General features: G+C 37.4%; 1 protein-coding gene across 7 annotated transcripts in view; it reads right to left on the bottom strand.

The window, feature by feature from the left end:
- Positions 1-26,351, bottom strand: part of SMARCA2 (SWI/SNF related, matrix associated, actin dependent regulator of chromatin, subfamily a, member 2) — a 120,179-nt gene that overhangs the window by 24,915 nt on the left and 68,913 nt on the right. For all 7 annotated transcript variants that reach the window (XM_063423777.1, XM_063423783.1, XM_063423781.1 and 4 more), the window contains exons 25-28: positions 22,729-22,892; positions 21,739-21,966; positions 18,300-18,377; positions 12,528-12,746 (exon numbers count right to left, since the gene is read on the bottom strand). In XM_063423777.1, coding sequence (XP_063279847.1) covers positions 12,528-12,746; positions 18,300-18,377; positions 21,739-21,966; positions 22,729-22,892 — 689 coding nt within the window. The remainder of the gene's footprint in view (positions 1-12,527; positions 12,747-18,299; positions 18,378-21,738; positions 21,967-22,728; positions 22,893-26,351) is intronic.

Genomic DNA, 26,351 nt, shown 5'->3' with positions numbered 1-26,351 from the left:
TTGTTGGATATTACTGCACAACAGATTCACCAGTCTAGTTTTTCTGAGACTAAACTAAAACAGAATATAGACCAGAACCTGTCAAAGGCAAAGAATTAGTGACCACATCCAGTTTTAACTTGCTTTCATAAAAGTATCGCTTTTCTAAAAACTCAGAATGCAATTACTGCAAATACACATCAACTTGTAATCCATGGTCATCTTAGATAGGCTGAAATTCCACCAAACATGGTAAATTAGTTCTTCAGCCATATGTTCATCAATCAAGAGTCTGTGTTGTCACATCACTGAAACTAGAATCTTTTTAAGCAGTGAGAGAAGATACACTGTTTTCTGTTTTGCATTTGAAAATTATTAATAGCTGTCTAATTATTTGCACTGAAACTCCAGCTGCCTATACTTAATTAGACATTAAGGAGAACAATAATGTAAATTATAGTTTTTTCCTAAATTTTGATTCAAAGGCTGAAGCCAAAATGCTCTGACATAGCCATGCAAAAATATGAGTTATTTTTAAAGAGAAATGGTCTCAACCAAAGCAACAAAGCATAATATATTAAAAAAAAAAAAAGGTATTGACTTAAAATATTAGTAAGATCAAAGCTTTTATTGTCAATGTTTTCTTTCAGGTCTAAGAAAATTTTTTCAGGTAAAATATCCCAATATTTAATCCTGATATAAAGTATGTTAATGCTGAAGCTTAATATCTAATATTCATATATTATAAAGTATAATTATTAAATTATGATTATAAATCATAATTTTATAAAATCCTAATTATTAAGCAAAGCATCATGCAAAGCAAAGCCAGCATTGATAAACTCTAAGTTACGACAAATCCTGCTGACAAGCACATAAATTTTCATCTGTTCAAAAGTGAAATCTTGCTAAAAAGAAGAAAAAAAAAAAAAAAAGTAATTAGTCTCATTTGTCTCTTCCCCCAAAAGGCAAACAGTGATTTTTAAATGGAACTCCTCAAGCTGATTTTGCACCAGAGATTTTCAAAAACTTTGGGGACAGAAAGACTGAAGATACAACACTCTGAATGTAAAATCACCCAAAAATCATCGCAGTTCTGTCTACATTTACTTATCCACGCTCTGAGAAGAACTAAAGGTCTGTAATTGTCTTCTAAAGTTCTCAAAATGTCTTGCTAAGAAGACTTAATTTTAAAAACCTCTTGACCAAGTCAGCCTCACCTAGAAGCAACAGAAAGATGGGAGAGGAATCCAAAACAATTCTCTGCCAGACACGATTGGTATCATCCTCTTACTCTCTATGACTGAACTGTTCTGTTGTGGTGGGGTATTTTGTTTGTACTTCCCAAATCTTCTTCCCTTCATCTTAGAAAGCTGGATATTCTGCTGAAGAATTCCTGTCACTTAGAATAATAGCCTGTTTCTGAACACAGGGAAAAAAACCTCTCTCCTTCATGACTGGGGGACAATTTATAATGGAGTTGTGAAATCACTGAGGAAAATTTCCAGATAATAAGCAAATGAATCTTACAGTAGTGTTTCTCAAGTACAAGATATCCTGAGTACTTCAGACTGCCTTCATATTGCTCAGAACCTTACAGCATATTGGTAACTCAAAGACTAAGTATTGTTAACAGACTGCTATTGGAACAGTTACAGGTATCCTTGGGAAGTATGACTGGAAGTAAAATTGAGAGACTGAATGAGATGTAACTAAGGAAAGACACTGGAAGACTGTAATGAAAATACTGCAGGGCATGTTTCCTGGTGTTGGATTCACAGGAAATCTATCCTGAAGTAAAATCTGCCATGATAGAGATGCCTCCTTTTTCCCTTTATCTTATTCACTGTGTCAGGGACACAGATGCTTGTTGCATGGGCAAGATTCTGGAGCATTTAGTGACTGGAGTTTCTCAGTGAGGAAGTGAGAATGGGGAAGGTTTCTCCCTTTTCAAATTTTTATCAGCATTTTTCTTCATTACTGAGAGGAAAACCTACTGCAGTAGTGTAGAGGACTCTGTACTGACATAGGCATTGTGAGATAATTGATACTAGAGTTATGTCTTTTCTTGAACAAATACCTTATCTTCCCTTCACAAGGTGCAAGGAAAGTTAATTGTATGAGAAAATGATCTTTTCTGACAGATATCAGGAGGAGGTGGGTGCCAGAGGGTGGTGGTGGGGATTACTTTTCTCATGTTTTCCTATATTCCTTTAAAATAATAAACTTGGAATTTAATAAACACTAAACATGTTTCTGTCCAAGAACAGATGTTCTTTATTTCCCTGGTGTCTCAAGAGTTTAGAAGGAAAATAGTATCAGGGTTGTAACAGCTTAGTTTGTACTGAAGGTTTTGCTTCCAGAACTTCCTTCTTTGGTCTAAAATAAATCTTTTACTGAGTGGATGTATTGTCCTGTTGTGCTTCTGAGGTAATTTTTAAATTTCATTTTTAATTATTTGCTAAAATAATTAAATAGTTAATGAATTAGTTTAGAATTTACGAACAAAGTTTAATTTAGTAGTATTTCTGTTAACACCTGCATTCCATTCAGGCTCACAGACAAATGTCACAGAAGAGGAGGAAACATGCTGCAATGAAATCATGGAAATACTCATCAATAATAACCAGATCCAAAACCAAGAACAAAGAGGAATTCAACATTCCAAGGATTTATCATCTCCCACAAGGTTAAGACAATATTTCTTCTACAAGGGAGATCACACATACAAAACCAATCAGAAACACCATATATCTGACTACTACTAAATAGTTACATAGGGTGGCTTCTTTTCCAAGTTCTGAGGCAAGTATTTACAGCTGTGTTCTACCTTACATTTCACAAAACACTGTTACTGTTGCAGGTTTCTGAGTAATTCTAAGCAATGTTAATTTATCTTTTTTCCCTTGACATTTACATTTTGTAGACATGACATTCTTCTGTTGTGGAGAAAGTAGGAAATCTTTACTTTGTAATGTCACTTACTGGCAGACTAGCAGTGTGGATGATGTTTTGAAGCTCTTAATGTTAACAACTAAAGATAGACTTCTGTTTGGTTTTATTCCTTATTAAAAAAAATTAAAATTCAATTTAAGAATGGGAATGAATGGATTTTTAAAAAATATTAAATAAAAAATTTCCAGGTATTTAGCCCTTTTTCATTCAAAAAAATTTGTTGCCCTTATCTTCTAAGACCCTACTAATTAAATCAGAAAAATATCTGGTATAAAGACAGGGTTTATACCCTCATCAGACCAACTCTTTGTAAAGAAACTTTAGTCTTGGCTCTTTCCAGGACATTTGCTTCCACTGAAAGTTGCAAATATTTGCAGCAACAGGCATCTGCTCTATGGTAAAGACAGAATTCTAAGCAGTGGAAAAAGGTATCACAAACTCTTAATCTGCAACCTACTCAACAGCAGGATACCATATCTCAGTAGAGTGTTTCCTATAAAGAACAGGATGCCTCTTCTTCCATTATGGAAACAACACAGGTGAGGACTAAAACCAAAGGGATGATTAGCAGATTTCCAGTGTGGAATTACTAATTTTGAGACAAATCAGTAGTGTTAGAATTAAGTGAACTATTTGTCTCCCAAGTTAATAGATATTCAAGTACTGCCTTCTAATTTGCTCAGAAAAACAATAGAAACTTTCTCTCTTTTTGATGAACAGACTAATAGACTAACACAAGGCTTCTAACTTAAAGATGAGCATAAAGTTTTTGTGACCTGAAACCTAAGGCTCTTAATAATGTAACAGAAGCCTATAGTACAAAGCTTAAACTGGTATTTTTTACGTATGTCAAAGTAAACTCAGCTACTACCAACAGTCATACCATCAAGTATTTTCTTTCCTATGTTCTTCTTCTTATATTTAGATATATTCACATATTCTTAAGCAGTAATCTTTTATTCCAAGTTTAAAATGTGGAACATAACTAAATGGGAGCAAAATTGTGAAAATAAACTCAAAACAAAATAGATAAATTATCTTGCAAAAAATAAATATATGAGGGAAAAAAAAGTAACATCTTTCAGAAATAATTGTAATTTAATTATTCTTCAGTGGATGTTTACAGATCTCTTGTATCTATTTATTCACGGAGAGCAGCTTAAAGATTTTTGCAATAACATGGGAAATTTGGTTTAAATATCTATCATTATTAATGTAAGTACTCTGAGGCAATTAAGCATGGGAAGCACACAGTGCCAAGAGAGCATGATATGACAGAAATATATGGCAAGAGGTTAGAATACTCAACTCCTGTGCCAAAAGAGGAAAAAAATGCCTATAGACATGGACTATGTTTAAATAATAAATAGTAGGAGATAGCACTTTATGACAATTTCAATATAGTTTTTTAATAACTTAGAAGAATTTGGAGGAAGACTGTATGTAATGAAACTAAGTCAAACTTTGGAAAACTTGCTGAGGAAAGCTAAATTGCATGTATCTTTTGCATATTTTACACCAAAACAGTATGTTGTGATGCTAACTTTGAGCACTGAGCCAGTGCATGTGAGTTCCATGTGTTCAGGATGCTCCTGAAGGTGCAGCTGACTATGCCAAGACTCACAGTAAAGCCTGACCCTTTAATTTGCACATTACAACTACAAGTAAAAATCTAACGTGACCAGTCTAGAAAGCTTTTTTGTTCAGGGATAAGTTGCAATGCAAATCACAGTCTGAAGAGAACAAACTATTACCTACAAATAGTACCAAGATTCTTGAAATGCCAATGACTTAAGAGCACATGAAGTTTCTCAACAAAATAAAGTAGAGTAGAGTAGAGTAGAGTAGAGTAGAGTATATATAGTATAGGTGCTGTAAGAAACAACAAAGTCCTTGGTACTGCATATGAAACTCAGCTAAAAATGTCAGATGAAAAGAATACATAATGAATATCCATGGAACCATGGTTTCTAACTTGCTAAACATGCCAGTTACAGGGTACAGGACAAAATTACATGGTTGTGGTTACTCTAAAGTTTTTGTAGGATTTTTTTTAAAGGTTAAAATTTTACTGCTAGAATAAGGAAGTACACTACTGTACTCATCAAGCAGGGTACTTCAGGATGACTCAGGAAACTTACTGCCAGCCACAACATGCCTACGCATTGGCTAAATAGTTTTTGAGAAACTCAGTCTGAAACATCTGTGTTCTTTCTAATCTGTTAGGTTAGTACTTCCACACTTGCTTATGTACAAGAAAAGAAAAATTACTATCGTTCATGTTCTATAGAAGAAGCACAGCTCTGCACACATACACTAATCCATCAGAAGAATTATTTTTGCCTGTATGTGTACTGCATAAAAAATGTCAGCATAAAGCCTTCCATCACCTGTTCAGGTCTGCTTTCAGAAGACAGTCTTTTACAATAAAGGGTCTCCCAATTTGTCTCTGATGACGAGGCAAAATATTAAATGATTCCCTTTTTACAGAGTGAATAAATACTTTGGCCACAATATACACTTGGAAAGCTATGAGTAACTTACCCATTTTGCAAATGCAAAACAACATGTGAAAATGTAATGCCTTTATTAAAAACCTGATAGGTGACAGAAGGTTAGCTACTGCCTATCACCTATCATTGTTACTGTCAAGTCATGCCAGAGAACATAACAATGCAGTGGACCCAAACATTAAAATGTTTGCTGCTTCTTGTTCCACTCATAGGCCCCTAGCAACAAGAATGTTTTAGACTTTTAATACAGACTTTCAGTTTTGTGGGTTCTGTGAATTCTGTGAATTAGGCCATTCCCTCAAGTCCTGTCACTGGTCACCACAGAGCAGAGATCAGCGCTTGCTCCTCCTCCTCACGAGGAAATTTTGGACTGCAATGAGGTCCTCCAGACAGCTGATCTGAATTCTGACCCTCCACACAGAGAGTATTTCTGGCATCTTAACCACAGGGCCTAATTCTTCTCATGAAAAATTTTGCACTTGAAATGGTAATGATATTACAAAACCAAATTTTAAACTCACAGCTTCCAGGCTATATAAATTTGGTATGTCAGAGGATACAGCTAATTCAAAGAAAATGAAGTTTATTTTATTCTAATGCTAACAGTACTCCCCACATTTTTTAAAAGTAAGTACTTATTTGGCATTATGTTCTCTAGAGGAGAACAGATGTACAATTCCACTTGAAGGCATGTTAATACGTGTTATGGTACTTCCCACGAAATGTTGTATAGTCAAAATCACAGACTAAAAAAAAAGACTCCTATAAAAACATGGCACTGTTTTACTGATAAGTAGTCCTTGTAAACAGCTGTTCAGATTTCCTGACTGGAAGTGTTTCCCACAAAAGAAAAATATTTATCAAACACTAAAAATTTCTTCATGGAGAATATCTCTGAAATACGGAGGAGGCATTTCAAAGTACTTTTTTAGTTTTCAAAATTAATATTCTCAACACTCAACCCTCTGAGAAAACACAAGAGAATTTCTGAAAAAGTCTGGGAAAGAATCAGCCTCTCTCCCTTATAAACTAACAAAGCCATCCTGCCAAAATAGCGAACCAAAGCTATCAGAGAGATGCATTTAAATTCCCTCTCATCCATGAAGAAACCAAGAAAATGCCCTTTCTGCTTCACTAGTTTTAATTTTCCTCCAATGTGAAAGTACCCTTTTTTCCTTTCCTTAAGTAGATTCTGAATTGAATTTCATAAAAAGGACATGAAAGATAGACAATAAGTGTACTGAATATAAAAATGGCTTGGTTCAATCAGGCCTTGAAGTCATGTCCAACTTTCTAACCTTTCAAAAAGCAGCTTCTACATGCATAAAACTTATCAGCCTCACAGTGAACATTAGAAAATAGTACCTGGGGCATTCTGACAATCAGTGGTCACAAAATATACAACACCCTAGGATGGTGGACCGTTTTAATCTTCCAGTAACATCTTTTAAATGTGACTTGTTTTCCCATACAGCTTAACAAATTCAGTTGCATCTGCAATTTAATACAGAGTAGGGTTTAGATCAGAACGCAATTTTCTTCAAATATCCTGCACAAATACTCACTAACCTGATTGTGAAACAGGTTTAGCAGCAACTCAGGAAACTTTGCAACTGTAACCAAAAATGTTATGGAGTAGAAAGCAAGAGAGAAAATCAGGGGTGCAGGGGTATTATGTACATGAACTATGCAGATAAACTATCTACTGGGTAAAAACAATTTTTTTCCCTGCTTCTAAGAATTTCAGCCTCCAATAAAGACTGAAACAACTACGGACTGTAATGCTAATTTTACACTCAAGTGGTTCAGTACTTCATGCACTAAGTATGAACAAGTAAGCCTGAACAACAGGCCCTGTGCCAAAGCTGACCTCTACATGAATCCCCCAACCAAATGTTTTATGTATCCACTAATTAGTGAAGTGTTATTAGCAATATGATATATGTATCTGCTCATTGGTGAAACACATATTTACCTTTCTGTATTTAGAAACCAGATAAGGCCACATATGGCCTTGTTTGTGGGCGGAGGATCAAAGACAACTCTCCTGGTTCCTCTCCTTGAGCCCTGGCCAGGCTTTGGGAGAAACCCAAGAGCAGGATAAAAACTGATGTTCCTGCTTTAGAAGTAATGGGAGCTTGCCTATTACAGAAGCTGGGCTACTCTCACAGCAAAGTCAGAATCCTCACTGCCTGCAAAGGTGGATGCACCTCAGGATTTCCCAGGTGCCAGGCATGGTTCTCCAGTCCTTCACTGTGACACCCTTCCTGGACTGATAGGTTAAAGTAGGGTAACTTAATCTTTCTTAATCACTACAGCATTTTCTTTGTAGTTGTGATTAGGTGCCTTGCCTAGCTTATCGTTTTGTGATTCCTTGCAGTTTTGCATTATAGTAAATTACACTATTCTTTAAGCTGGTGTCCGTCTCTGACCCTACTCATCAGCAAAACACTACTCTAAAATCAAATACCACCATCCCAGTTTACAAAAATAAGTCTTTAAATACCTTCCTAGTATTGATTCTGAAGTTCTATATAGAGAAGTGATGCTTTCTCAGAAAACACAAACCTACTTGAAAACTTTTAGTAATTTATACCAAGTTGTACCAACAAGTTATCCCCAAATTTATTACCTCTGCTATCAAACCTGTAAACAGACTATTGGAGAGTGTGTAAATCAAAAAGCTGAAATTCCAATTGATGAGGAAACAGTTAAAAACATGCCCCAAAATTTTCCTGCTAGGTAGTTTCATTTAGTATATCACATAACTTTAGTAAACATAAGCAAATAAAATTTACATTGTGGCTATGGTAAACAGTATTCACCAGACATTCTGCATGAGTGAAAGCCAGCAGTTTTTTCTTTAAGTAATATTTTTCTTTAAGTTTTAAGATGTTTTTCTTTAAGTAAGATTGACTAATTACAAACCAAAGACATGAATTTCACTTAAAATTTTTAGATGAGCCAAACAATCATGACTTTTATATGTCTGCACAACATAGATGAGACGGTACTGATTTTGTACTCAGATATGTTTCCCTGGCCAACATGTAAGGCTATTTCAAATTAAAAAGCACAACTAGAGACTAAGACTTTACGTATGTCACCTAGCCAGCAATTAAATTACATGAGAAGCTCAAACCAGATGCAACTGTCTCAAGGGTCTTGTACCTACTCAAACAAATCCTCTGTTTCTTGAAGCCTGTCTCAGGCAATCGAATTCTTACCAGATGACCCCTCCCAAAAATAATATGCCATGGTAACCAGCAAAGTATTTTGCAGCTCTGTTAGAAGTGGTGCATGGACAGAATCTGCTACAGCATGAGATACTTCCAGAATATAAATGCCTTGTAGGATCAGGAAGCAAACTCCTCCTTCCAGATTTTTTTTTTAAGGAAATATGGTTGTCATGCCAACAGTTAGAGAACAGCGGGCTGCAGCGACAGCTAGTGATGAAGCCTGTTTCTGTCTTAAGAGTTTTCCTGGGAGACTGTCAGTGGATTACAGGCTGTTCTGGGCAGCAGCACAATCTCACTAAATGCTGCCTATGATCACAGGTTTGGTTTCTGTAATTATTTTATCCCTTGCTTCCAAACTCAGCTACTTGACCTCCTAGCAAGAAGGGAGCTTGGCACACTTGGCCAGTGTAGAGGCATGCACACCACCCTTGTGGTCCTGTTGTGATCTGCCAGGACCAGAACTACACTCTCCAGTGCTGTGTGTATAAGCAGAGAGTTCAGGGTCTAACTTAAAAGGAGCCAGCACCTATTCCACAATCAGAGCTGTGGCTGCTGAATGAGGCAAAACTACTCGGAAAAGAACAGATCTAGTCAACTCTCCAAGACATAGAAGAGACAGCTCAGGACTATACACCAATATTATGAAACCAACTTACTGATCAGAAATGCAAAGTTTCATTCAGAAAACCCCATGAGAAGACAGCTATAGAGCTGCAACAGCAGCCACAGCAAGAGGAAAAAAGTGAGGGGTGTCCCTTGCTGATGGTAAATAAATCTCCTTTTGTAATACTGCAATAAAAATAGGCCCATGGTTATTACCTTTGGAAAATGGCATGACACAGAACATAGCTACAAGGGTGCCTATTAAAGTATCGATTTTGATTCAGAACCTGTCTTTTATTTTCAGTCCCACTGCTCTGAAGTAGTTCACTGCACCCAAGTTACTATGAAACAATGAATTCACAGTTTTCACGTGTTATGCATGACACTATTATAGGTTACAGTGAGAAAACCACAAGATACCAGTGGCTTATAAAGTAGATAGAAGTTTATGCTTATAAACTATCTACCACCTTTTTTATGTTTATATAGTTAAGTATTCCCTTAAATACGTTGTACACTATTGTTATGGTATCTTGTAGAGACATCATTACAGAAAAATCAAACATATTCTCAAAGACATAAAAGTGATGCTACTGAGAATGTAATGGGTGTGACAAAAAACTCTGTTTCAAACACATGAAAAATAAGATAATTAATAAAACCTCAGAAAACTTTACTTATATTTCATTATCTACCTGTTGTAGTTTTATTCTGAATGTACACAGGCAACATTACATTTTAAGTGTAATTCCACTGGAGAAACTAAAAAGTATTAGTAGTTCTCATGCTTCCATTGGTTCATCACACCTTCAAGTGCACCTGAAAGCATCTTAAACTTTGTATACAGTAGAGTTATAGTAGTAATTGCAATGCACCATGAAGCAGTCTGTTCTAAGAATACTTAGCTGATTTGAAAACATGCTTAATTACTCAATAGAGATAAGGGAGAATAATTTCTCTCAACAGAATAACAAGCCATGGTGAAAAAGGGGTAATATATGTACCATCTTGCCTAGCAAAGTTTCTAACTTGGCCTCACACAACAGTCTCAGAAGCAAACAATCAAAACAATTACTGTCAAGCATATGGGGACCTGCTAAAATGTTGTTTTTAGAGTAGCCCTTTATAGCTTTTTATCAAATGGTCCAGCACTTCAGTGTTTTTAGTATCTTCAGAAAGACAAAATAGAAGTTATGCCTACTAAATCTTAAGAGAACACCAAGCTGACCAGAAGTTCACCCAAGGACAGGCTTAAAATTTGCAGTAATTTTGGTGAAAAAAACTTGAAAATTATTCAACAAGAGCATATGGTAAATCCTCTTAGGAAAGAAATATTGACTAAATGAAATATGATTTTGAAAAGCTGGCAAGGAAGTAGAGCCACAGAAAAGGATTAAGGTCTTACTCTGTATCAAAAATTTAACATGAGACAATGCCTTCCATGTTAGAAAATGAACTACTGGACTGCGAGGTGTAAGTACCACGAAGTTATGTAAAAGACATATTTATTCAAATGATGCTGCATCTGGAATTCTGATGTCTAGCTTTTGATCAAACTTCTAGAAAGATGTCAGTCACATGTAGAACAACTGCTGGAAGTCAGTGAAAACAATCCAGAGGTCTAGAAAACAGGAACTATGGGAAAAGACTTCCTAAGCATGGTTGTTAACCTTTTGAATTTACTCAACTGGGAGACAACTCTTCTATGACACAAAGAAATGTTAAAAAAAGAGTGGTATCAGGCCCCTCTGCATGAATAGAGTTATTCAGATAATGTAATTAGCTGACAATACAACAGGAAAATTCAAATAAAATATAATAAAAAGCCAAACAGGTAAAAACAATCCTCTGTGGACTTCTAAGTTCACTACTCAGAAACGCCTAGAAAAGATCAGGTCCTGAACTTCTCATATAAATGACACAGGACTAAATAATTCTGCCTGTAGTATGTCAGAGATCAGATGATTTCTTTTAGGCCTGCCATTTTTGACAATAAAACACTCAAAATAAATATTACAGCAATTGCAAGTCACAAGATATGAAAGCTAAAGCTAGCTTCCATGCTGCCATAGCCAGAGTGCTCCACCAGTAAGAAAAGTAGCTTACTATGACCCTGAGTAGATGTACACTATACTGCAAGCACTTCCACTGTAGGATAAGGTAAATCCTCAAGAATCCAAACAGGAGTTTATGTTTCTAGATCTTTCCTCTCCACTGGCTGCTTGAAAATGTCAGGTATCAAACCTCTGTAGTTTCACAGACTTGCTTAAATTTACAGCTGTTGAATAATTCAGGCTTTTTCTCCCCTAAGAAACAGGTCTGGTTTAGCTCATAGTACAGTACTTCACAATGCAGTCTCCCAAACATCCCATTTTAAACTAAATATGTAAGATTTTTACTTATCTTGAGTGAATTATACACAAAACCTACACTGTATATTCTTGTTGCTATTGTCTGTAATCATTCTATAACAAAACTTACTCTGTTGAACCATGTAAATTAGTTTTGCACGTACAATACTTAATTTTTAAGTTTTGGAAATCATACTATTATCAGATTTCTGAAAAGTCTTTCCAACAATCATTCCTCACCTCTTTACCACGCACTTGGTACCACAACGAAAAGACACATGCATTATTATTCATTGAATGTAGATTTCAAAGAACAGCAAGAGACAAAATCCCAGATCTGGTCTTAGTTAAGTGCAGAATCTTTACTTTCAGGTCTGAAATTCTTAAATCATTTATCAAATGTTTTGATCTCAGTGGAGCCAATAAATGCTCAAGATCTGGAAATTAAATAGCCTCAGAGAAAGAAAATTTAAGTGAAAATTTCTGAATTCTTAAAAGGATTAAACACAGGTATTTAAAAATATAATAAGCTTGTGTGGCACAGAAAGTTTTAATATACACTGACTAACAGTTTTCATGAATATTGAAGAATTTTTCATGTATCTGAAAGATGACACTTACAAAAGTACCTGAAGATGTAAGACCCATGGAAATAAGAATAGTTCCAATAGAACGCTACCACAGTCCTGACTCAGTAACAGTGAATTAGATTTATGCAGTGCAGTTCAAAACTTACTTACATCTTCAACATAGCAGCAGAAGCTGGATAATGAGGGTATTTTAGGCCTAAAATTGTGCTCTCCCTGGTGCAGTCCCCAAAATGAAAAGAAAAACCCACCACAAATGAGTAAACTTCAAATGTAAAAAACAACCAACCAACAACCTACCCGCAGCCACTGCTTCTCTGTGAGAGCATCGCTGTAGTCCACATCCCTGCGCTGACGGGATCCTCTTCCAAATATTTTCTCTTCCTCCTCCTCACATGTAAGCCTTTCCACTTCAGCATCATCCTTAATAATCCAGGATGGCAGCTCATCCTCCTCCATCAAGCGAGGTTTGCGTTTAGGGTTCCTGGCATCCTCCCTGCGACGATCCATGTCCATGCGCTGCAACGGCGATTGGCAAAGGATGAAAAAGATTTAAAAGCAATTATCAGGTGAACCATGCCAATGCCCACCTCTCTAATAACACTTCAAAGTCCTTCCCAGGTATCTCCCTTTTATAACATTCCTGAATGTTACAGAAAGCTACACTCAAATGCTGACTTTCCAGTCATATTCGCTACTTCATAACTAGCTTTCAACTAAGACAACACATAGCCAAGTGACACAAAGCAGATCACAAGAACTGCTGTCACCATAAGGTTTTGCTACTACGTCACTAAAAAGAGTAACTAAAATAGACTAGTTTTGTTACCCTGAGTATCAGAAGAAAATTTAAAAGCTGGTATAAAAAACAAAGAATCAAAGAGGAATTAATAAATTCAGAGAAAAGCTTGTTTACACAGAGCCAGAATGCCAACATGTTTGAAGCCTGAATTTTTTTCTGATCTTACTGCTGTACCAGACAAAAATGAAAACACAAAAATATCAGATAAGCTTAGCTGAAGTGTTAAGAACGTTAGAAGTTAAGACTTTCAGCTGAAATTCAATAATTCAATAATCATTCGTTTCAAGTGTGGTGAATGACAGCTCAGGCATGGAGACAGGATACCTTCCCATGATCTACTGTAGACTCATCAGTGAGGTGTTTTATAATCCTCCTGGGGAAGCATCCACCTCTATTGACTATATGCTGGCCTGGCTTGCTGTGGTCTTGTGAATTTCACCTGCATTGTCTGAAGTACCATAATTGGATAATATAAATAGGCATTTCAAACAGGCCATTTGAATAGTCATACAGTACTCAATACTCAATAATCAGCTGCTAAGCAGAGAAAACAAACAGATGGCCACCAACATTTCATTTTTGTATTTGAAAAAAATTAGGTAAATAGATGGGCATCAGAATTGGCTGTAGCATCATAAGAGGCTACTGCTTTGGCCACTTAACCTTCATAAAAAACTGTTCTCAATTATGTGCAAATGTCTCCTCATGTGTACATGATGCTGCAATTAGCACATGATGGCAACTAGACATATCATCCTTTTACAACCTTAGCCAAAACACAGACATGCAGGAATTCAGAGGTATTATCTCTCCAGAGGGACAGCTCAAACCCAGCCAAATTTAAAAACTGAGGCTTAGTGATGGCACCACTGAATATGCTGAATCTCCTCTCATTTTGCCACTTTTCACACATGAGCATTTCTACAATACTACCTCAGAAAGTGCATCTTACAACTTGTTTTCATCATCTTGACTTATGCACTGTGTGATTCCTTAACTGAGTGAAAAGCAGAAAGCAAGATGTGTGTCTTGAGTGTGGAAGTCCAACAATGTTCAAGAAGCAACTATAAATACATGGATGTTTTCCCTGTTCCCCATTACTTCAGAAAACAGTGAATGGGCTGCTCAGCCTGCAGTTTTTTACAGCAGACTTCCACATTTCACCTTTTAAAGAACATCTTATTCAATTTGAATTGATTTCAAAATGTGTCTCATTCAAGCCAAACATGTGGCTCAGTCTATTGCTAACATGACAACCAGAAAGCTGCACCAAGAGAGAGCTCAAATGGGATAAATTAAATAGATTTCTCTACTTCTGCTCAGTAGAGAACGTGAGTGAAGTCAAGAGACATCATATTCTAATGACATTAAGAACATGAAGTCAATACTGAAACTTCATACTTTTTCCCCAATGACCATGTTTCTTTGTCTAACACAAAGACTGTTATAGAAATATATTATAATAACTGTTTTCTGGCATAAAAGCATTTGGGAAGGAAAATTAAAGACAATTTCAGTTAATCTGAGATATCAGAGATACAAACTGACTTTTTTTCTGAAGATACTAGACAAAACCATACTTATATCTGGGAAACCTCTGATTCTATCATCCCATATCTTTCCAAAACCTATGTTTTGAAGAGATATCTACATTATTTTATATAACTAAAATAATAGAATAACTATATGATCACTGTCCTCAGTAAGGCCTGACTGCTGAAAGTAATATGCTACCAATACTTAAATCTAAGCAAAGAACTTCAGTGTTGGCATACTCAAGGCCTAAAACTTCCAGTTTAGAAAAACCACAGAGCACTGCCATCCTGTGAACTGTGAATGGTTATCTAAAACGTATCGAATTATAACTAAAGGAGTCCTTGAAAAAAAAAATCGAAGCCACTCAGTGTAAAACCTTCCAAATTGTAACTAAGAGAGTCCTTGAAAAAAACAATTCAAGCCACTCAGACAGAAACCAGTAATTTATACACCCAGTTCTACTAGATTGCCATTTTCGCTTCAAGGAGATTAAGAGTATTAGCATAACTGGAGTTTTGGTACCCATTTAGCCTTACACTTGAAAGGCAATTTTTACATCAAAAATCATGATTTTTAAAATGTTTTCTTTATTTAAGCAAATTAGCACTAAAAGGAACATTTTCCAGAAAAGTAATTTATTGAAGGATTCATATGAAATGATGAGAGTTGTACAGATCACAAAACCCCCAAATTTTTCTCTGAGTATTTTCTAATTTTTTTTACTATGTGAAGCCTCTAAAAGCCACAGGAGGAAAGTCCACTCATACCTTCTCTCTAAACAGTATATTCAGCTCTACAGCTGTATTTCAGGTCAAATAACTTTGTCAATAACTTTGCCAAATAACTCTTCTAACCAGCAAAGTGACTACAGAAGAGATGCTCACGGAACTGACCTCTACTGCAGATTGTTTTGGAACTGCTCACTTCAATTAGTAAAATACATGCTTTTACTAGGACCAGGACTAGTTAAATTAACAAACCCAACCACATTTTTTGTTAAGTATTGCAGTCTTCTGAATTCTGATTACGTATGTACAACTTTAAAAGGGAATGAGGTGGCATAGGTTTCACTACAGTAAGGAAAATACAGACTACCTTTTGCCTTTTATCTGACTATGCAAGACTTGAAATATTGATAGAAAGACAAATAGCTCTGAGTGGCAAACTTGCTTTTCAGATTTTTCTTTTATAAGGAAACAGTTTACAAAAATTAAAACTAATTTTTGTATTAACAATTTAAATTATTTCTTAGCCATTAATATTTAACTGCAATCCTTCTGTCTTACTGTATTTAAACCCCTAGCTTTCAAAGTATGTAGCTTCACTTAAAATTTTTAAAACTCTTAAAATTTTTACCACAAAAAACTCTTTTCTTTCCCTTAAAAATGTCCATGTATATTTACATGAAAAACATAAATTCAGCCCATATAGCTTCATAAATTACTTGGATGCAGGGCTTGAAGGGATACTAAGCAAGTTCACGGATGATAAAAAACTGTGAGGAGCTGGTGACTCCCTCAAAAGCAGGGAGGGACTGCAGAGGGACCTCAACAAATGAGAGGACTAGAAAATTACCAACCATATGAAGTGTAACAGGGACAAGAGCCAGATTCTGCACTGGCTGTGCAGACAGACTGGGGAATGACACGCTGGAAAGCAGAGCCACAGAAAGGGGACAGTGGGTCCTGCTCAGTGCCAAGGTCACCATGAGCCAGCAGTGCCCTGACAGCCAGGAGGGCCACCCGTGTCCTGGGGACATCAGGGACAGCATCAGCAGGGCAAGGGAGGGCATTGTCCTGCTCTGCTCTGCTCTGGGGCAGCCTCAGCTCCAGTGCTGGGGCAGCTCTGGTGCCACAACAGCCCAATGCAGGGCTACAGAGTGTCCAGAGTGGCCATGAGGATGGAGAAGGGCTGCAGGGGAAGCTGTGTGAGAGCAGCTGAGCTCACTGGCTCTGTTCAGCCTGCAGGACACTGAGGGGAGACCTCACTGCAGCTACAGCTTCCCTGTGGGGAGAAGAGCAGGGGCAGGCACTGGTCTCTGCTCTGGGGTCACCCTCAGGTGACAGGACCCGAGGGAAAGGCCTGAGGTTGTGCCAGGGGAGGTTCAGGTTGGATATCAGGGAAAGGTTCCTCACCCAGAGAGCTGCTCAGCATTTGAACATGCTCCCCAGAGAAACTGTCACTGTCAGACTGACAGAGTTCAAAAAGTGTTAAGATAGTGCTCTCAGTCATATGGTGTGATTCTTGGAGTGTCCTGTGCAGAGCCAGGAGTTGGAATCGAAACTTGTGGGTCACTTCCAGCTTAGCATATTGTGATTCTGTGAAAACTGTCTTTACTCTAGGTTCATCAACTGTTTTACATTAAACAACCTTCTCATTTAATACTAAAAGTGGAAGCAAACAGACATAACTCATCAGCTGCTTCCAGTCATGGATTAGCTCTTTCCTTTTGGGTCTGAAGGAGAAATCAGAAGCTCTTTTCTAGCAGCGAATCCACTTTCACAGAACTCAGGATATGTGCAGTCAGTCATTCAGATTAAATTATTTGAGTTTTGGATCAAATGACCACCTCTTGGTTTCTGTCACGTAGATCTTACACTCAAATCACCAATGGAAAGTTTAAAAAGACAGGTGTCTGTAAGCACTTCTTTTCTATGCAACCTGGCTTTAGTGGTGATGAACACTTAATGAATCTTAGCACAAAAGCACTGAACTGGCAAGTCAGCAATGACAAAATAGTCATATGAGGAAATAAGGCCTTTTCCAACAGAGTATGTGGGCAATTTTAACTTAAGTAAAAAAGGCCTCTGCATGCTTGGGAAACAGCAAATTTTACAGATGAACTCTTGAGCAGAAGACAATGAGGGACTAAAAACCTGTGCTGGGTACACAGGTTTTGCCTTGGTCCTATCAGCAGCTGTTTCTGTGGATACCACCAGATGCACTTCCATTTATGCACTCAGGTGTGTCTGTTGTTTTCCACCTTGCAGAAGAAAGCATCCTCTGTAGAATTAGAAGACATGCTGTTTTACCATTAAGTAAATTAAGTACATTGCTCTGTACTGGTGTCAGTGAAGCCCAGAGGTCTTCTAGCAATCCTCAGACTGTACAAATACTAAAAGGCAAGAGCCATGCCTGCAAAGGCTTTTGAGTAATTATTCCACCACTGCTGCAGTACCATAAACAAAAAGGAGAGTTAGTAATAAAAAGAAGTGGCTCACATTTGAACCACTGTTTTGGTAACTGTTCCAAATAGTTTTAGCAGCAGAGATGCAGCGAACTGGATCCTTGACGAAAACATCAACAATACCCCAGTTAACCCACCAGAGAAGAGCACTGTTAGTCTACTAATTTATTAGCTTGTTAAGTTCTTGTAGTTATCCTTGCCAATATCTAAGTCCAAAAGTAAGAAGAAATGTTGAATAGTGAAAGTATGCTGTAGAACTAGTAAGCCAAACTGTGACTAACATTTTTGCACTATTAATTTCTCAGGCTGTGTCAAACTCTTCCTCCAGACTGTCACTGTTTCACTGACAGCAAGCATCTCTCAAGTCTTTCTGTCATTTGAGGAACTCTGTATTTAAGTGGACTACACTCCTTTCCTCAGATGAACAGTACAAGTAAATAAAACCTATTCCTCCAGTAAAGTTTTGAAAAACCTGAGTGACAGAAAGGTTAAGGCCTTTATTAAAAACACCAGAGAAGATGATCTTTTATGATTACACCATCCTTACCATAAAGAGATCAAATTCCTCCTCACGTCGAGCAATCATCTGATTCAGTGTCTCATCATCAGGAACTTCATCTTCTTCCTGGTTAGAAAGATAAATAAAATTATTAGGAAGTGCACACATGCACCTTGAATTAACACTAACTCCATCAGTTCAGAGCTCCACTAGCCCTGACATGTATGAAGCACTTAAACTGAAACTAAACCTTTAAAGCGTTCAGTTATTCAGAAGTAACAAAATAACACAGAATGACAAATGAGACTTATTACTGCCTTCAACATTTGAGAATGAGGAAACGACCAAATACAAACCCAGGAAATTTTGGGTTGTGGTTTTCCTGGGTAAGAAGCACAGTTAGTGCTTTGGTTAAAATTGATGTCTTTCCTGCTGTTCTGCTATTCTACAATACTCCTTCAGAAACACCATCCTAGATTTTGAGGTCTTTCCCATCAAAGCAAGGAGACTGAAAAATCCCTGATTAAATGAAAAGAACAAAACATGTATTTATCCTGGAAAATAACCCTGCTGAGTCACTTTCTCTTGACCACTTTCTGCTTACAAATTGCGATGTGAACATTTTACTGAAGACAAATTGCTTATTTCATAAAAACAGAAACAGACACTATAAAAACAATTTAGAACTGTAGTGTTCAATTGAAAAGGTTAAAGCTGAAACCATTATGATACCCACTTTAAAACAAAGCCCAAAATGTTCAGTATGAATTATTCTGAAACCACAGACAACAGGTCACTCCACACAGGGCTTTCTAAACCTATGTTGCCTTATGCTACAGACCTATAAATCTTCCTAAAAACTCAAGTTTTGAACCCAGTTTGATGGGAGTATAGAATGCTGCATGTAGCATCCAAAAAGCTAACATCCTGTTGCTTTTTTTTTTCAGAAATAAGTCATTTATATATCTACACATCTTCCCTCCAGTGTCTGGATTTCTACACCTTGAAAAAAGTCCAAACCTGTTCTCAATAACACAATTCACAAGGAACACCTTTGTACCTCAATGAACACATAATATAAATTTTAACATGAATCAGGTAATTGTGAAAACAATTAAGAGAGCTGCGTTCTTCTCACTTAAGAAGTGAGAAGAAGTCACTTCTTCTCACTTCTAGTCACTGCTCCTATACTGTTCACGAAAAGGAAATCACACAGGTTACACACACAGAGAAAAAAAGATTATTTTATAACCATGAAAAGTCCACATACTTCCTTATTATCTCAGAGTAACATCTGATCTGAAAAAAAATAAGTGATCTCACAGTAGAAGCTGTAACAACACTGTCCACATTATCAGTAGTTAGGCCGAATAATCCTATTGCCAAACAGGTAGGCTTGGTGGAAGAAAAAATTATAAACAAACTCAAGTGCCAACAAAAAATTACACTATGAACAAGTAACTTCTAACAGTAATTGCTATTAATCTGAGTCTTTCTAAATGCACAGAAATTACCTCTCTGCTTTATCTAGTACTGCAAAAAGAAGAAATAAAAATAAGAGGAGCCTTCATGCTGAACTTAGGAAAAAAACCTACTAAAAAGGATGAACAGAACATAGTACTCTACATACAAGTGTGAAAAGTTTAAAGCATGCTTAGCATGGGAATATTTAACTGATGATGAGTAAACAGTATCTTTGTTAGACATGCCAGTCCATATTTGCAAGTCAAAGCTGTGTCGATATTGTTGATAATTCAACTTTTAACTGAGAGATTTACTTGTTTCCCATCAATCTCCTGCTTGATACTCAGTGCTGGTGCAATGACGGAGGAATGGCTGGGCAGTGCAGGACAGTGCAAAATTCAATTCTTCTTAGTCCTCAAGAGGCAGAGTGTTTGAGCAGAGTTTTGCACAGTCTCTCTTCATAAAGAAGTATTATTTGAAAGCCTCAGCTAGGAAGTCAGACTGCAGTATCAATGACTTAAAGACTGATACTGAGCTATGGCAAATAAACCTTTTTTAAAATCTGCTTGCGTCAGGATGGCAGACTAAGTATATTTTGAAGAACACAAAAGAAATAAATTGCTCTGCAGTCATCTACAGAGTACAGTCATACAAAATACAGCATGTCACACAGGCCTGAGCTACAGCCCTGACTTCTGAAACTGTCAGATGAATATTTCAGAAACAGATGTAATCCTAATTTGTTAAAAATTCACAGGATTACTGAAAATGTCAGCTGGTTTCAAGTTAATCTATCTACTCATACAGAAAGTGTGGTCACTTTAGAAGTGCAAATTTAATTAATCAAAAATAGTACATATGTATATCACCAAATTTCTGCATTAACACCACAAATAAAAGACAGTTACTGATAAAAATGTTTGTCACTCTTCTTTAATATCAATGAAAAATACCAAAACAATACAGAATTTCACATTAATCATGCTCTTGTAAATGCTCAATGCAGAGTTTAAACAAAAGGATTAATGACTGAAGAAGTAAACTCTTTGGTCTTTGAAACTGTACTCCATAAAGTGAAGGGTGCCAGTGAAACACAGGCTGTAGAATCTTCTATCAGTGTGCACCTTATGCAGACACACCAGCCCCACTCAGAGGCAAGATTGGTCTCAAAAGCTCTGTCTTTACCCACTACAAGTTATTTTCAAGGTGGGAAAAAGTCAGTGCTCATCAAAAATTTCTCTGTGTGTGCCAATATAACTGACACATTTATTTAATTTCTCTCAAATGTGGCTTTTGTCCAAATACTAAATTTTGTTCAAATTAAGAGCAGAGTCTGCAGCGACAGGTGAAAGAACAAGTTCACCATTCCACATTCACAACTCAAGAGAAGAACACAGTGAAAAGAGAGGGACACACAGTGACTATAACCTTACTTCCCACTATTGAAAGACTTGGCAGCTCTTTTTAAAACAGTTAATTTTTTTCTCAAAGAGAAAGTGGTATGGGAAATCAGGACTGGGCACAGTACCAGAAAGAAACAGTTATTTTCTGGCTTGCCCTAAGCACATCAAAGCAGATCTTAACTCTTAAATAGGTTTCAAAGGATGCACAATAAGCAGGGTCCTTCAAAACTGAACCTAGATAGAACTAGCTGTTCAGCATGTCTGAAAATCAAACTGCCTAGTTGAACATATATATTGGACTTAGGAAATGGTTTATAATCTGTTCTGGAAAAAGTCTTTGCTTTTATGCAATTATTTGCCAAAATTATAAAGGGTAGAATCGGTTTAAAGTTGCAATGCCTAATTCTACACTAAGATTTAAACACAATCATTACATCGTAACCATAAGAGGTTACAACCTATTACTGTGACCATAAAAAAAGATAAAAATTATGTTAGTTCTCTGAATGGATGGTAAGAAATTATAATTAATTTTTTAATTTCAAGAGTTATAAAAATCTTTGTAAATGATGAATAAAAAAAGACAGTACTACTTGATTAATTACTTTTAACTACCTTACCTCATTTTCTTCCTCATGCTCCAGGATAGCTTGTAGGAATGCTCTCCTTTCATGGCTTGAAGATTTCTGATCAAACATTCCTGCCTGAATAACCTTTTGATCTACATTCAGCTTATACTTTGCCGCAGCAAGTATCTTCTCCTCCACACTGTTCACCGTGCACAGCCGCAGGACTCTAACTTCATTCTGCTGACCAATTCTGTGAGCTCTGTCCTGGGCCTGCAAGTCCTGTTAGGCAAAGAACACAGAAAGAAATTAAACAGAGAGAATGAACACAGGTATTAAAACTCTTCCTGGAAGTCTCTCTTCCCTTACTTTTTGCATGTGGCCATTGAGTATTACATGATTTGCGTGCATTTGCACAATAGCTGAAAACACACGTGTAACCATGTACTTCCAGGGATGTTGAACTTACTTTCTTAAAAATAAGGAAAAAAATATGGCAAAGACATAATTCATAATTAGTACCCCTTCTGTTTTTTTTTTAAAAAAGCCGAAGTGGCATGATACTCTCTTTTTCTGGTTATTTGTACTTACTACTAACTACCACAGAGTAAGGTCAGTGCCTCAGGCCAAGGCTATTGCACTCACATGGTCACCTAATTTTGTGATACAGGCAGCATTCAGCACAGCCTTTACTGAAGTATTGCAAACTACCAAAGGCTAGGGAGCTGGTTATTATATCCTAAGGGCTAAAGAATGAGTACAGTTATACAAATGAAGCAGGTTTATAACACTCCTAGCAGTGAGGATACTCCATGACTCAGATAAAATAAATATGCAGGCACAGAATTACCTCACTGATTCAAACCAACACATTTCCTGATTATGGCAGTTTGCCTCACTAATTCCTCTCAAAGCAGCATTTTATCTCTTACTCAGATTTTTTTTTCATTTCATCCCAGACTATAACGTCTATTTGAAGAAGCAACTCAAAAAAGCACCAGCGATTCTTTACACGTTTCATGAAGATAAGAAAATAAAAATAACCTGATGAGGATTCCAGTCACTATCAAAGATTATAACGGTGTCAGCAGCCTGGAGATTTAAGCCTAGCCCTCCAGCCCTTGTACTCAGCAAGAAGATGAAGTACTGTGACCCAGGTTCGTTGAACTTCTTCAACAGAGCAGCTCGATCCTCTGATTTTGTTGTGCCTGAAAAAAAACATTTAAAATATCATACAATAAAGATGTGAACTGAAGTAACATAAATACAATGTCTGCTGCCAAAGTACACGTGAAAGGGTTATTTTAGTGAGCTGCTTTTTGATATCTCTGACACATTTTCCATAACACTGGCCATGAATGTTTAGGTCAACTGCCTATCACACCTACAACATGGACTTCTAAAGGTCTCTTTAAATGCATTTGTTTTGACATTTCTAAAGTAGATCTTAAAATGTTGACTAACACTGTTATAACTTTTTATAACTCATATAAATTTCAATTGAAGCTACTACACACAAACAGAACAGAGCTCTAGTTTTGATTAATGCCTTCTGGCTACAGCAGCATTAAATATTTTTAAAAGCCACTTTTATAGAGATTTATCAAAATGTCACTATTTGCCTTTGGAGTCATAGTTAATACCACAAGACTGCAAATTCTTAAAATGTCCCATCTTGAGGGTGATTTATGAAGAGAAAATGATTTTTTAAAAATTATTATGGTGGGTTCCCCAGCTGGCTTCCAGATACACCCCCCTGCCTCCCCAAACTCAATTGCACATGGGGAGGAAGTAAGACAGAAAAGCTCCTGTGCCAAGATAAAGGAAGCTTGATGAAAGTGAAAGGTGTGTGTATGTAAGGACAAGAAGAGGAATTTATTTACTGCTTCCCAGCAGCAACCAGAGGACCAGCTGCTTCCTGGGAAGTAGGGCCTCAGTGCCTGTAATGACTAATTGGAAAGACAAATGCCATAAAAAGCAATGTCCCAGCATCCTCCTCTTTTCCCTCAGGTTTTATTGCTGTTCACAACCCTTTGGTCAGCCTGGTCAGCTGTCTCATCTGGGTCCCAGTCCAATGCAGCCTGCTTGCCTTGGGGGTGAGGGGTGTTTGGAGAGAAAGCCTTGACACTGCAAGTGCTGCTCAGCAAGAGCAAGACCCTGGGTGATGGCACTGCTGGTTTTACAAACCCTGCTGAACCACAAATGCAAAGCACAGCATTACATGGGCCACCAGGAGGAGAATTAACTCCATCCCAACTCTAGTCACCACAGTCACACAGCCAAACTGCTGGCCCACTGCTGACACAGTGAACCCCACAATAGGAACTTGAATTGGAGAGAAAATACTCCATGGACAGAACCTGGATAGATTGCATCCCAGTATGGAAGATATCTGTCATTATGAAACATGAAAAGAAGAAAAAGGGTTTATCTAATTTAATGAATTAACTGAAAAGGACAATGAAGTGTCTTGCCATAAACATTCTGGCATGAAAAAGGATTAATTTAAAAATGCATGAGGTAAATTAATCTAACACATTTAAAATGCAATGTAATTTATCCTTCTTTAACAGAAGTATTAAAACACATGCAGGCCAGAAGTGTGAAGAGGTCTTTGTTAGCATGTCAGTATATTCTTCAGATGGTTTTGGCATTCTGTGGCACAGTGATATAGCTCATTTTTGTGTCCATTTCATTACCCCATTTTACATTCAAGGATAATAGTGATTCAATTTCATGTTCACTAATCTTTGTAAAGAACAAAAGTGTTTCTTGGTACTACGTTTTCTTGTGAATAAAGAATGAAGATAAGAGTCAATTTAAAACATTGTTAAAAATATTCAGAAGTAACTTCAAGTCTCACTTATACTGTTCTCTATGTTTATCTTAAATTGTTGCTTCTCTACTAAAAAAGTGTTCTGATAAATGCTGCTGAGACTGTTTAATACTATACTGTGTGAGATAAAACATTAAGTAAAAATGATCACTATTTAAGAAGCTCAGTATGAGGCAGAGATCACCAACATAAAAGACAACCAAAATGGAAACTTCTTTCAAACAGGTTTAAAACTCAGGTGGGATGTTATTTTTGATTTTTCTTCCATAAAATTGGGGGAATCATTTACAATCAAATAGATTGGAAAAGACCTCTGAGATCGAGTCCAACCTTTGATCAAACTCCACCTTGTCAGTTTGACCATGGCACTAAGCTACATCCAATCTTTCCCTGAACACCTCCAGGGATGGTGACCTCCCCATGTTCCTGGGAAGGCCATCCCAATGCCCAATCACCCTTCCTGTGAAGAAATGCCTCCTAATGTCCAACCTGAACCTCCCACGCAGCTTAGGACATGCTGTGTCCTCTTGCCCTGTCACTGTTTGCCCAGTGACAGGGCAAGAGTTGCCAGTTGCCCAGAAAAGAGCCCAACCCTCCTTTCATGGGGACTTGTGCTCCAGACCCTTCACCGGCACTGCTGCCCTTCTCTGGACATGCTCTGGCACCTCAGTGTCTTTCTTGGAGTGAGGGGCCCAGAACTGCACACAGGGTTTGAGGTGCAGCCCCACCAGTGCTGAGCACAGGGGGACAATCCCTGTGTCCTGCTGGCCACACCATTGCTGGCACAGCCCAGGGTGCCCTTGGCCTTCTTGGCCACCTGGGCACTGCTGGCTCCTGTTCAGTCACTGTCACAGCCCCCAGGGCCTTTTCCTGTGGCAGCTTTGCAGCCCCTCTGGCCCAGCCTGTGGAGCTGCCTGGGGCTGTTGTGAGCCAAGGGCAGGAGCCAGCCCTGGGCCTTGTTGAACCTCACCCCGCTGGCCTTGGGCCATGATCCAGCCTGTGCAGAGCCCTCTGCAGAGCCTCCCTGCCCTCCAGCACATCAACACCCACACCCAGACTGGTGTTGTCTGTGAACCAGCTGAGGGAACATTCAATCCCCTCATCCAGATCATCCACAAAGATACTGAACACTCAACAGAGATACTGAACAGAATAAAGATACTAGTATCTAAAATGTTTCTAAACCATCTTTTTGTTCGAAGTAATAAAACATATCTACACACGAAGAAATTGAGGCTTTTGATCTTTCTGTGATATTCAGGCATCACACTGCAATTCAGCTATCCTATGAAGGATAGCAGTTGAATTTTAAACAGAAAAAAGAAAGAATTTATTCCATTGGAATATAGGCCTAACACTGACATTATCATCTCTTATCATGAGACTATTTTCAGGCAGTGATGACCGACTGGGACCCTGGATTTTAAACCCTGTGTGGGAAAGAAATCAGCCTCTAAGCAGCAAATTTATACATAATCTGCATTCCTGGAATAGACCTGAGCATTTACCAAAATAATCCATTGACCAAATGGTCTGCCAGTTAAACAGATAAAAGAAAACACTGAAAAAGATAGAGAAAATTACTTCTACCAACAGAAGCAAAAGGATGTCCTTCTGTGTACCTTGGCTGAAAGAATATGGGAAATTCTAATAAAATGCCACTGAAGGATCTACTGGTATAATTTCATGGTAAACACAGTTGCAGGATTATGAAACAGTATTTTGAACCTGTTTTCACTTTTGTATAGTAACAACACAGCACTGTTACAAAAACACTGGGAGGAGAACCCAGGGCTCCCATGCCCAGACTACTGAAGAATACCACCTCTTA

This window comes from Prinia subflava, chromosome Z, assembly GCF_021018805.1.
Source record: "Prinia subflava isolate CZ2003 ecotype Zambia chromosome Z, Cam_Psub_1.2, whole genome shotgun sequence".
NCBI classification, from domain to species: domain Eukaryota; kingdom Metazoa; phylum Chordata; class Aves; order Passeriformes; family Cisticolidae; genus Prinia; species Prinia subflava.
The sequence above is the reverse complement of the archived record's forward strand: the minus strand, read 5'-3'. Positions and strand labels throughout refer to the sequence as shown.